General features: G+C 47.3%; 1 protein-coding gene across 1 annotated transcript in view; it reads left to right on the forward strand.

Moving 5' to 3' along the window:
* Positions 1 to 12887, forward strand: part of LIMD1 (LIM domain containing 1) — a gene marked incomplete at both ends in the record, with an annotated part of 28819 nt that overhangs the window by 12272 nt on the left and 3660 nt on the right. Inside the window, 2 exons of the mRNA XM_084280314.1 lie at positions 10734 to 10801; positions 11950 to 12012. Of these exons, the coding sequence (XP_084136440.1) occupies positions 10734 to 10801; positions 11950 to 12012 (131 nt within the window). The remainder of the gene's footprint in view (positions 1 to 10733; positions 10802 to 11949; positions 12013 to 12887) is intronic.

The following is a 12887-nucleotide window of genomic DNA, read 5'->3' on the forward strand; positions in this document are numbered from 1 at the left end:
TTTTTCTGTTTATAGGAGTGTCTTTTCAAAGTGGCGGTGAACATGCCTTGTCTGGCAGTTAGGGGGGTTTCCATCTGTCACGTCAGACTTTAGAGCCATCCTGGTCGGCCTGGTCACAACGTTTTCACCGCGTGCGTAACCTTTACTTGTGGTAACCGTGTTGCCCTTCTGAGGCACCTCCGGCCCAAGCATCCAAGTGCATGAATGACCTGGGTTACACATCTTGCTTGTTCTTTCTCTGGAGAAACAGAGCCATCCCCAGAGACAAGGGGCATATCTCTGCTGGTTTGCTTTCTGGTTACTGCAGGGAGGGAGCTGGGTGTTGGGCCAGAGCTATCAGGCTGGGAGCAGCAATGACGAGGCCTGTGGAGTCTGCCTGAGAAGTGGGGTAGATAGTTCAGCTGGCCCTGCTGAGCTCCCTGCTGCTTGTCAGACCCACACGTGAAGCTTGCTGGAGTGTATGGCATGCTGCAATGTATGCAATGTATGGATCCTCCTGAGAGGATTTCTGAGGAGGTCCATGATGGAGCTGGGGTGAGGAATGGGGCCGCTTGATTTCAAACCGTGCCTGTGTTTGTTACATTTAATTCTAGGCCTAGTAGCATACTTTTAGCAATGTAGCTGTATCAGTGGCAGCAGTAAAAATGTAATAGTAGTAGTAATAATAATAATGATAATGATAACAACAACAATAACAATAATATCCTAATCCTGCTGGTGCTTTTGTATCAATCAGTTTGTTTTTCCCAGCTGGGCTTTAGGGATTTTCTCCTGCACTGTATTTAGAGTTGTAAACTCATCAAGAGTGCGTATGTTTTATTTGGAGCTGTAAAGTGGGAATAAATATAGAAAGATGTGTGTGCTTTTTAATAATAGCTGAACCTTGAACTCTGCCCATTTCCCAGCTGTCCAACACCAGCTGTCTTGCCTCACCTATGTTTTCGGTAGACCATTTCACTGTCATCTGACCGAAGATGGGAAAACTGAGAAGATAAAGGGGTGTTCAGGCATGGTGGCAGTTTCCTAAAGGCTTAGAAGTCATCAGCTCGCTCTTTTTGTCCTCCCTTATAAATTAATTTGAAATCTTCTCCTGTGGAGAGGATTCCTGGCTGCAGCTGGGGCTTTGCTTCAGGGACCTCTTGCCCTCCGTGATCGGGCAGCGTCCAAACTGCCCATGTACACAAAGCTACTGTTAAAAATAATCCAGCAGCAGCTTCGAGCTGTCTTAAATTTCTAAAATTACTACTGTGCAACTGGTGCTTTAGAAAGAGACACTTTTGATGCTCCTTTTGCCATCTTTATTTGGAGGCCAGCGCTAGGGAGATACATGTGGTTGCAGAGGTACCAGTGGTTACTTCTGTCTGTGTCTGGTCAAAAAAAAAAGCTTCGTCCCATTTCTAATGAGGTGGGTTGGTGAGGACTGAAAAGAGTAGCTATTTGCCGCTTATTCTAAGAGACAGCCCTTTCTAAAGGTTTCCAGTGCAAGATGGAAAGACTAGAGAGACAGAAAAACTAAGTTTAGCAAAGTGAAGCCCATTTTCTCTCTTACCCAGGATGTAACTGAGGAATCTCTTTGGAGATGTGCTGGAGCAAAGGATTTCAGATGGAAAGTAAACAAGACAAACCAAAACCTAGTAAAAATGCTAGTTTAGAAAAAGAAAGGAGGGGAGTAATAGTAATATTCCTCTTAGTAAAAACTACTGTATTCCATGTGAGATAAAAAAAAAAAACCAAAGGGAATGGAGACCCTGGGAGTATAAACAAGAGTCTTGGGGAGTAATTAGTCATGAAAGCTCAAGTCCTTCCCATGGGGGCAGTGGCTGTACCAAGCCACTGAGAGCTGGATGCAGTGGTGGCTGGTGTGGCTGGCTGGCTGGCTGGCTGGCTGGCTGGCTGGATGGATGGATGGATGGATGGATGGATGGATGGAGAGGAGGGTGTACAATGGCGTGGGGCTCCTGGTACTTGCAGGAGAGTGGTGGCAGAGGGAGGCCTCTGCCACAGTGGTGTTTCCCTCACATGCACATACCTCGACAAGCAGCAGGGCTCACAAGAAACCCTCTGGTGCTGGAGTGGTTTCCGTTGCTGTCACTGTGGTCTCACACAGAAGCCGTTTGCACGAGGGGCTTGGGAGGCATGGGGAGCATGTTTTTTCTTGGGGAAGAAGTAGGAGTTGCAAGTTTGTTTCTTCTTTCCCCTCTCTTCTTCTGGGGGAAGAAGAAACACCCTCCCCGTGCCTCCCAAGCAGCAGTGTGCTTTGCTGCCTGACTTGCTGTTCTTGTAAAGGCACAGCTGGGCTGACTTTCTGATTGATGGAGCTTCTTTGCATTGCTACTGAACTGATGCCTAGGGTGGTACATGCAATCCTGCCCTGCACTCACGGAGGAAACATACCAGAGGGCAATCCCCCTTTTTGCACACTGAGGTTATTTCCCAGACCCCCAGACCATCGGCCGCAAGATGAATGACAGGCACACAGCTCTGTGGTTACCCAGAGGGTCCACGTGCCTCTCTGCAGTCTTGCTGTCATCTGTGTCACTGCAGCAAGTATGAGGGGACTATTTTATCTGCCAAAAAAGTAAATACTTGTCCGGACAGTGTTGCCTGTCTAGCTGCAAAGCACATCTTGAGCAGCTTGTATGGAAACTCTGGTTTCCAGCTGGAAAGCAAGTAATGCTTTTAAAGTCAAGTGAAGCTCATTTTGGACACTCTCCAGTATAATCTTGTCTTCGAGAAGTCAAGGTTGCTCGTGATTTCAATCGTAAAATTTCTGCTCTGGTGGTATGCTGAATATCTCCACTCCAATAAATAAAATATACAAAATTACCTATTAAGGTAAAGCATATTGTCCTCCAGATATTTATATCCACTATCCTGCTGTTTTCACTTTAGTGAGGATCTCTAATTTTGCTCGTAGTTGGATTTGTGTCCAAATGTGCATTAGTTTCCCAGATGACAGAAAAATGAGAAGAGGGTCTGAGGAGGGGAGGGAGGGGTTAGTACCTCACGGTGCCAAATTTCCTACCACGTCTGTTTCCTGGTACATGTATGTTCTGAGGCAAATGACAGAGCAGTTTGTTGAGCAGAGCTACCCATACGTTACAGGGTTCAGTTCTCAGGAAAAAAAAAAATAAATCCACCGTTTTTTCTGAGCCACTGGCATGTAATGCAGAAAATTTGGCTTAGAGGTCAAAACAACAGATTTAGAATGATTACTTTGGCATAAAGGTCTCATTTATCTTCTTGTTTGTTACAGGGCAGAGGCACAAACAAGGCAGCTTTTTGCAGAGAGGGAGAGGAGAAAAAAAACCCCTTCCATGCCCTTTCTGCGGGATTAGTAATATATTATATTTGCTTTACAGGAGGGCCACGAAAAGTAGGTTAAAAAAACCCTCCTCAAAACTCATAGGGCTGTTTCCTGCCAGCTCGAGGTGTCTGCTTCCGTCCTGTTTGCTTGGGGTTGTTTTTTTTTCAGTTCGTGGGTCAAACAATTGAAGTTACTGAATGGTTTGTTACACATTAACCATGAAGTGCAATCACCTGTTTATACCTCCTCGGAACACAAAAACTGCAGGTGTGTCCAGACGGTGATACTGAAGGTAGTAAGGAGACCACAGAAACGATGCAGATTTTATCTAGGCAGTACAGCTCTACTCCATTTTGGTGTTTTCTCAAGGATTCAGCTGGGCTTACATCCATCTGCCGCAGATTGCCTGGCAAACAGACCTTTTATAGCTCTGCCTGCAGTGTAATTTAGAGCATAAAGGTCTCGTACTTGAGCCGCTTGGTCCTCAGAGGAAATCTGGAAGCTAAAAAAGTGCAAGGGAAGTGTCACAGATGACTGTGAAGGAAATAAGCATGCAAGGAAGGAAGTCCGAAAGCAAGAACAGATTGCAAGGTGGTTTGATGGAGGGTTCAATCATGATCTGCAGCAGAAGGTCCAAAACAAGGAGCAGATTTTGACCCCTTACTACAAAGAGGTAGAAACCTTGCATGTTTGCAGGTTACAGAATCCAACCTTTGACATGACAACATCACTACATTACTTCTTTTTTTTTTTGGTAAACTGAGATGAATGTTGATATCTGTGTAAGGGCAACAGGCTGCTGCTCTGGGGGGCAGGGTTTGAAACAACACGAGCTGGCTGTCTCTTGCCACCCTCTGGAGATATGTATGTTTTGCTTTATTAATATCTCACAATGTAGTTGTGGTTTTGAGTTATCAAGAATTATTTACTCAACAAGGTAGTTACGGTATCAAAGCAGCATATCTGCAACCGTAGCCCTCTGCTTGGGCTAATTAGTCCTGCTGCAGTGACAAGAAAGCTTGGCGACTTCAGTGATTCAGGTCTTGGTGTCTTTGGGCTGATGGTGTTGAATAAGCACACTCTGTATTGGTGTATAACCTCTGGATCAACAAGGCCGTGGTCTTTATTTGCATTTTAACTGCAAATGGTCAACTTTTTCTGCAAGTGTGACTAAATCCCGGGTCGCAGGACAGACAGCCTTGCCCAGTGAATTTCCCTGTGGCAGTCGTGTCTGTGTGGTTTTCTTCAGATGCAGAAATTACCAGCTCTTCTGGTGGAGGCAGAATTTACTGCTTGCAATCAGATATAAAACCGCTTTAGTGATGACACGCATGAGAAATGTGCAGATCTCTGAAGCAGAGAGGGCAAAATACTGTTGATAATCCTTCCTCAGCATCCCTTTAATGAAATCAGCAAGCAAGAGTCAGTGTAGTCACCAATTTATGTTTTTTAGCAAAAGTAATCTCAGGGAAGATTCAGCCATGCCTGGCTTTACCAACAGTTTGGAACACAGGGATGGCACCAGCGTGTGTTTCTGCTCCAGTCTAAATTACTGCTTTGCTCTTGCTGACGTTTTGTCTTCAGTCTCTCAGCTTGCAGGTGAGAAATCCACTGTCTGGCACAAGAAGTGCTCTACGTAGGTGACAAATGCCAGGGCAGCTTTCACCAAAGGATGACAGTACTTGCTCCTTTTCTGGCCATGTTTTGAGTTGGTAACACTTTAGGGTCTGTCCTGAAGAGACTTTGGTATGGTCCAGGTGTCCTCAGGAGACATCCCCGCTGGAAAGATCAGTGTTCAGCTCAAACATGGAAGACGTAGTCAGGGTTGTATCAGCATGCTAGTGGTTTGTGGTGACTGCGTGTGCCTTAGCTCTGGCTGAAAGTCTGAAATCGCTAGAACAATGGGAGCAAAAAAGGTTGAAACCTTTATGGGAATATATTTCCAGTCTTTCTGGTCTTTTTATTTGATAACATCTTCTTCAAAGTACTGATTTTTTTTTTCTTTTAAGAGCAGGCATAGGATTAATTGTGCTCTAAAGATTTTGGGGAGTTTCTCATATTGGTACCTATGAATAATTTTCTGGGCCATAGCTCAGGATGCACTGAGGCCTCTTGCACACCCAGAGAAATTTAAGAATTGCTCTATAGTTTCAGTGCAGTCACATTTGCTGAGGACACAGGGATTGCCTCCCCCTGCTTCCTCCTCTGAGCAGCCACACATTTCCATGACAGTGAATGTTGGGTTAGGAGGCCAGCTGGAATGGCTGTCTAGTTTTGGTGTGTTTTGGGGAACAGGGCAGCCATCCCCAGAGTGATGCAGAGTGCCACTGAACACTGGGTTGAAAACCTGTCCCTCAGCAAGGACTACTCAGATCATAGTGCTGCAGGGTGTCTTTATCTTACCTCTGAATTTATAAGCTTCTAGGGGTTTTTCCCTAAAAAGAAGAACATTTGAATTCCATCAGCAAAGGGGACCTGTGGCACTCTTAAGAACGACTGATTTTTGTAATGATGAAGGCCCAGGACTGTTAGCATGGAGAGGACCTGAGAGAAGCTGCCAGTCTGCAGTGATTCTCACCTGTGTGCTGTGCAGGTACTACAGGGATCTCCATGATACTTAGGTAGTGATGTCCACACTGCTTTCACTGCAATGCAGGGTCCTGGTCATGCATTGCCATAGAGCCCTGGAACCTGGATGTGGCCTTGTACCCTTCCATGCATCAAGAGCAATCCTCTTGTCTTTGAACATGGATTTGTGACCCTGTTGTCCTTTTAATCAGTAATGGAAAAGCAACTTCAAAAGAGAAAGTTGGGTCCAGCTCCCCAGCAAGGAAATGATGCATCTCCCAGCATCCGCCTTGGGCTGTTGCAAGTCCCTGGTAACCCCTCCTGGTATGGACTTCAAAAGGAGAGAGCTGTCATTTGAGAAAGTGATGGACAAAAGCCCCAGCATCCTGGGGGTGCAGCCTGGTGGTGTGCCTATTTTCAGCTGCTAAGCAAAGCGTGTTTATGTTAGCACACAGGCACTAGTGACTAAGCTTGAATTACTCTGAAATTGGTGCTTAAATGACCTCGAGGTCATCCTGAAGGTCCCACAGCTAAACTCGTTAGGCAGACCTGTTGGGGATGAGCAGTACATCAAAGCACAGACCTCCTGTCAGGAGGAGGATCAGGAAATTCTGTAGCGACAGGTGAAGGTGGTAGGGTTGAAATGCTGAAGAATCTTAACTGTCAGAATATTTTCAGGTGAGAGATTAGCTAAATGCAGGGTGAAGGGAAATGGAAATACAGTCAGGAGCCAGCAGCTTAAGACGTGGTAGAGCAATTGATCCTGAAAGTGGGAATCCATGCGTTAATACTCTGGGGTTTATCAAAGGATATCACCTCTGTAGTCCCATGGTGCATATTTAAGGTGAAGCATATTTAAAGTGGGCAGTGATCAGTATGTGATTCCTTATATGCTGTTTGAGTTCTCGGTCCTTCCTTTTGGTGAATTTACCACAGCATCTTTGTGCTCCAGCAAAACCAGTGCCAGCCTCTGCAGGCACACACAGTCCCAAGGACTGCTTGTGAGAAGGACTTGTTTAATGTGAGGCACTGTCCCGTGGCTCAGCGCAGGGGCAGAAGCTGCTGCCACCCCACTCTGCACTATGGGGCATTCCCAGTGCTGTTTGCTTTACTGGTGGCCCCAGCCAGAACATGCATTTCCCAGCTCCAGGAGGATGGCTCCCAGCACAGCCTGGGGAAATGAGCTTTTCCTGAATCTTTTGCTCCATCCCTGGAGGTGTTCATGGCCAGGTTGGATGGGGCCCAGGGCAGCCTTGTGTAGATCCAGGCCTGGAGGTTGGTGGCCCTGCCTGTGGCAGGGGGGTTGGAACTCTCTGATCCTTGGGGTCCCTTACAACCCAGACCATTCTATGATTCTATGATTCCCATGTGTACAGTGAGATGTGTCCTCACCTGAAAGGGGCCATGGGAGGAGAAGTCCATCCCAGTGTGGTCAGGGAGAGGCTGAGAGCAGCAGAGGAAGAAGTGGGCTCTGTTTGCCTGCGCTGCTCCCGTGGCAGCTGCAAGGGCACCTGATCACTTGGTTTTGGCCAATTTCCTTTTAGCCTTCTGCTAGGGACTTACAGAGGGTTGTGGAGAGGAGCTAAAAATAGTCAGAATGACCACTTCTTCCCTAAAGAAAGTAATTATACCATCTCCCTGCTTCCCTCAGAGAGTTCTTGGTGTCAGCACATCTTCTTCCTAGGCCCATGTAATGCCCACAGTCAAATAATATAGTCCTTTATAAAGGCTTTATCCCTCTGCTGAATGAACTTGCAGCGGAATCCCAGACACAGCACACTGGCTGTGGCACCTTCTCTGAAGGTCTGTTGCCATCAATCTTGACCTGCTAATGTCACAAGGTTAAAAATATATCGGGTGCAGAATGGCCGGTAGAAGCTGGTTTTGTCACCGTGGAAGAACGACGTGGTGGCAGCGAGCCAGACCTCATCCCCTCTGCTGTGGCGGCTGCATCTCACACACCGGCCGTCAGCCACAGAAGTGTCTCTTCATTGTGTGGCTTCACAAATACTTTTTCTCTCACTGCTGCTAGCTTGCCTTTAAGGGAGAGACATTGCATACAGGTGGAAAGTCACTTGGGCACCTTCCTGTTTCACCAAACCAGAGCCTGTGCTACCAGGTAATTTAAAATCAAAGTTAAAAGTTTGTGGGTTTGGATTATTTGTTTCTTTTTCATTTTTAGGAGTGACAAATCCCAATTCTCTATTTAAATCAGCAGGAGAGTTTCAGGGATGCTTCTTGCTGCCTTAGTTTTGTTGTTTGCTCACTTAGGACCAGTGTTGACAATGGTACTGCAGATCCCAAATGTCCCTGTGCCTCTCCTTCCTCTCAGCAGCTGGGACTCTGCAACTGCTGGCGAGTTTGCTGGGCTCACCTGCGGACAGGTGGGTGTTGGCAACCTCGGCAAAGAGTCAGGGTGGGTGTGAGAAGTCAGAGGGGGATGCTTTTGGGTTTGTTAGGTTTTCTTCTGAGATTAATTGCACAAACTCCAGTGGGGTGTAGACCAGAGACCTTTATTAATTACATGCATGCAAGCTTTATATTTTTGCAAGATCACAGAATCACAGAATTACAAGGCTGGGAAAGACCTTTAAGATTTTGAGTCCAACTGTTCCTGTCCTATGCTAAACCATATCCCTAAGTACGTGATCTACCCTTTTTTAAAACACATCCAGGGATGATGACTCACCCACCTCCCTGGGCAGCCTGTTCCAGGCCCTGAACTCTTTCAGTGAAGTATTTTTTCCTAACATGTAATCTGAACCTGCCCTGGCGCAGGTTTGTGCCATTTCCCCTTGTCCTATCACCTGTCACCTGTCTGAAGAGACCATCACCCACCCCTCTACACCTCCTCTCAGGTAATTGTAGGTGGTGATAAGGTCTCCCCTCAGCCTCCTCTTCCCCAGGCTAAAATGTTCCTGTGCTATCAGCAGTTCACTGATAGGGTACTGCCTTGTATTCATGTACCTTAAACTTTAAGCTTTAAGTTCTTTCTTCTCTTCACACACCTCTCTGAAGATCAACTCTCTCAGCATCAGCATCCTGGAATGTCTCTCAGCATCAGCGTTCTTGAGGTTGTTACTTCTTTCCCTTGAGAATAACTCCAGCCAGTGTTTCCCTACAGATAATACTATTAATATAAATACTGTGGGTTCCCACATGTTTGTATTGGTGGGAGGATGAGCTGGCGCCCTGGGTCATCCCTCACATCCAGTTAAAGTGGTTGTCCCCAGCAGGGATTAGAGGAGAGCGGGGCAATGTGCTTCTGGCTCCCATGCCTCTGAGTAACACCTGCAGCTTAGGGAGCTGTTGCTCCTGCGAACCGGGGCTTGTTCCTCAAGCAGCGAGATTGTCACCATCTCTGTCTGCCCAGCCGGCTGGATCCCTGGCAGGGCTCTGAGGGCTACCGGTGAAATTCACTGGCAGAACTTGGGAGCTTCCCCGGAGCATCTCCATCTCCCCTGGAGCAGCGGGAGTTGTTTCCCAGCCGGAGAGTGCCCTCTGGAGGGTGCAGGAGATGGTAAGGGTAAGGATTTTCATTTCCTGAGGCGGTTTATTTGGCTTTTTCCTTCTCTTAATGTTTTGGAGCCAGCGTGGCTGTTTGTCGGAGGCAGCCAGGGAGGTGCGTGCTGTAAAGCTCCGAGGGGCGAGCTCCACACCAGTCCCTGGTGTCATCCGCATTTCTACACCCACCACCTGATGCTAACATTTCAAATGCTGCTTGATACCTACAGTATAAACAGTGGGAACCTTCTAGACACAATATCTTGGTTCTGATCTCCTTCCAGCGATGCCTGGCAGGTCCCTGAAACCAGCCTGCAGCAGGTCCCGCTCTGAGTGCACCCGGCAGTGCTGCTCCCCCTGCCCCAGGTGCTGCCTCCAGCTATGCACTTGAGGCTCCCTGGCCACACAGAGCTGCTCCAGTGTTAGGCCACAGTTCAAATCCCTGGATAAATAGGGGAGCCAGGCTGCAAAGAAGTAGGGGCAGCATTTTATAAACCAACCAAAACTTAGCCCTTTTCTCTGGCAGAGTGGGAAGGCAGGGCGTTTAGAAGCGGCAGCAGCGTGAGCATGCATTGCTGAAGTTATGTGGAACTGAAAACAGACAGCAAATGTGAGGCATAAACACAAAGACTGCAGTAAACATAAATCTTCCCCATATGTAGAGCCCTTTCTTGGAAAAATGGTGTCATCCTGTCTCTGTTAGGATATTCTGGTTTGAAAAAAAACAATCTTTATTTTTTTTTAAAAATAGTTCCGAACTTTTGTGGGTGGTTGGAATAAGGAATGTGCTGGTGGGAGCAGAGAAGTGCTGAGTGCTCCGATGTTGCACTCTGCTGGAGGCAGACTGGGTAGTTGAGTGTTGCAGTGGCTGATCTGGCAGTTGCTGGTTGAAGGCAGCTTCTAGTGAAACAGCATGGGTGCTGACATTTTGAGGAACGATGTCAAGTAGACGTCACCCCCTGCATGTCCTTTCTTCTCCTTGCTCCTCTCCCGAGGTGTTTTCCAGTGTCAGTCAGTGTACCCTCACTCCCTCTTGCCAGGTTTACTTCATGTTGTGAGGTGCCAGGAGGTGCTCCACGCTTGTAAAGCTACTTTCTCCTGCCCAGAGGTGGGACTGTTGTCCAGATCCAGCGATCGGCATTCATCAGCAACCACCGGTGGAAGAGGAGATGGGGTTAGTTGGGCTGGTGGCTGGGAACACCCATGCTGGGGTTGGTGGGTGCTCTTCTGCAGCTGTGTGGCAGCAGTGTTCAGACGTCCTCATCCTCATTTGCTTCTCAGCAGCCAGGTTTTGCTCATATTTTTTTCCCAGCTCCCTGCTCACCTTTCTTTTCTCTCTGTGTTTTTCCCTCAGGTCGAAAGCTGAGAGGAAAAGCCTTTTACTTTGTGAATGGCAAGGTGTTCTGTGAAGAAGATTTCCTGGTAAGCACACAGCTGACCCTTGTGCAGGCAAGGCATGCCTCAGCCTCTCCAGCAGGCATGCAGCCTTTCTGCCTAGCAGCTTTGCCCATGTTTCACAGGGCTGTAGCCCAGCCTCCTGCCTGTCCTTTCTGCTCTACCATTTACCCAGGGAGGGCCAGCCCCAGCCATGGTGGCTGCCCATGTGTGGTGCTGGAAGTAGCCAGGTGAGAGGCCGTGGTTTTGCAGCACAGAGCCAGCAGTTAAAGCCGTAACCTCTGGAGATGGTTCCTTGAAAGCTTGTCTGTGGCTGTGCCATGGAGACAGGAGCGAGATGAATGGCTACAGAAGAGTGAATGTGTGAATTCCCATTTTCAATGAGCTGGTTTTGCTTGGGCAAATTAACAGATAGCTTTCCATTGCACTTGATGGATCTTGTGTGAATGTACCTGAGCATGAAGCAACACACCCCCCCCACCAGTCCTGTCCTTGGCTGGTAGAGATAAAAAGCCAAATACCCTCTGGCCCAGAGACCTTGGGAGATGAAGCCTTCACTGAGACTTGAAAAAAATTGACCACTTGCTTGGGAAGTCTAGTGATTCACTAGAAAGTAGTGAGTTGATATTCTTTGTTCCCATCAGTACATTCTGCAGAGGCTGAAAATGGAAAGTTTGGTTAAATGCATCTAAGTTATTTAATTTTTCCAGTCTGCATTTCCACCATTCAGAATGGACCGAAACCTTATCAGGTGATGGGGTGTGCCTGAGGGGCATGTTGTGGACATGATGGGCAGTTCCTCATGGTTAGATCTCAGCAATAGCAAGATAAAAGGTGCTTTGAGCCAAACTTGAATGTTACACTGCAATACCACTGACCTCAGAGAAGCTTCAGTATATCTGTAACAGTGTAACCAAAGGTAGAATTTGGCTTTCCAAGTCCATAAATATACGAATGTGTAATAAACACAAGTAAGTTCCTGTCTTGTAGATTCATGTGGTCAAACAATCCTCTGGGGACCCATCCACAGCTTCATGTACTGAAAAAAAGATCTGGGAAGTTTAGTTTGTGTAAGGAGTACAAAAAGTCCGAGCAAATAACGCCCCACAATACACTGCTGTTTATGCTTGACTAACTGTGTGAAATTTTAAGCCAATTCTCTTTTGTCCTTGCAGTATTCTGGTTTCCAGCAGTCAGCTGACAGGTGTTTCATTTGTGGTCATTTGATAATGGACATGGTAAGTGATAATTGCTTTAGGGGAAAAAAAATTCCACAGCTTTTTAGAAGAACGCATCAAAAGCTCTGTCTGTTATCAGCTGCCAGTCTGCTTAGGGTGAGATTGGTAGCAGAAAGAAAAGCCACTGAGCCTTTTGTTGATTTTTGTGGGGAAGTGAAGCTGGCACCCTGTTGTGTGTGGTGCAGAGACTTTGCTGCCTGCTTTCAGCACAAGTTGGAGAGCAGAGCCTTCAGCTCTTTCATCCCCTCATGGCCTTCCCTGAACTGTGTATGTAATCCTGCCGATGCCTCTCCCTCAGAAGGGCTGTGGCTCTGCTGTGCTCCCTTCCTGTGGGACATCACTGCAGCTCTGCTGACCCTGTCTTTCCTGTAGTCAAGCTGTGGCCTCCCATGTACCTTCAGGGTGAAGTTACGGTCTTGTTGCTGCTCTTTGTGGGTGCTGATAACCTGGGGAACAGGTTTGACCCAGAATAGGTGACCCAGATCTGCCCAAGGTCTTGCAAACCCTTCAGTAGCTTTGTGGGCATCCTGCTGCAGCAGGTAGTTCTCAGTAACCTACCACAGGTATCATCCATTCAACTTGAGAACAGAGTGTGTCACAGCTTAGGGGGTCAACTGGCCTTTACCAGAACTGGGGAGCATTTGGTTGTGGTTGATCCAGAGGGACACAGATCCACTGTCCTGTAGCTGGAGGTGTAAAGCTACAGCTGAGGCAAAAAAAATGAGGACTTTCTGGGCAGTCAGTTCACAGCATGCCACCCAAGATTTTCTAATGCTTGTCACTAATTATTACTGCTTGCCTGCTTACACAGGAAAGCATTACAATTGGGAGAGCTATTTTATACTCAGAAGTCTGATCACCTGGCTGATAGACCG

The sequence above is a fragment of the Gallinula chloropus genome (genome assembly GCF_964237585.1).
Source record: "Gallinula chloropus genome assembly, chromosome: 2".
NCBI lineage: Eukaryota > Metazoa > Chordata > Aves > Gruiformes > Rallidae > Gallinula > Gallinula chloropus.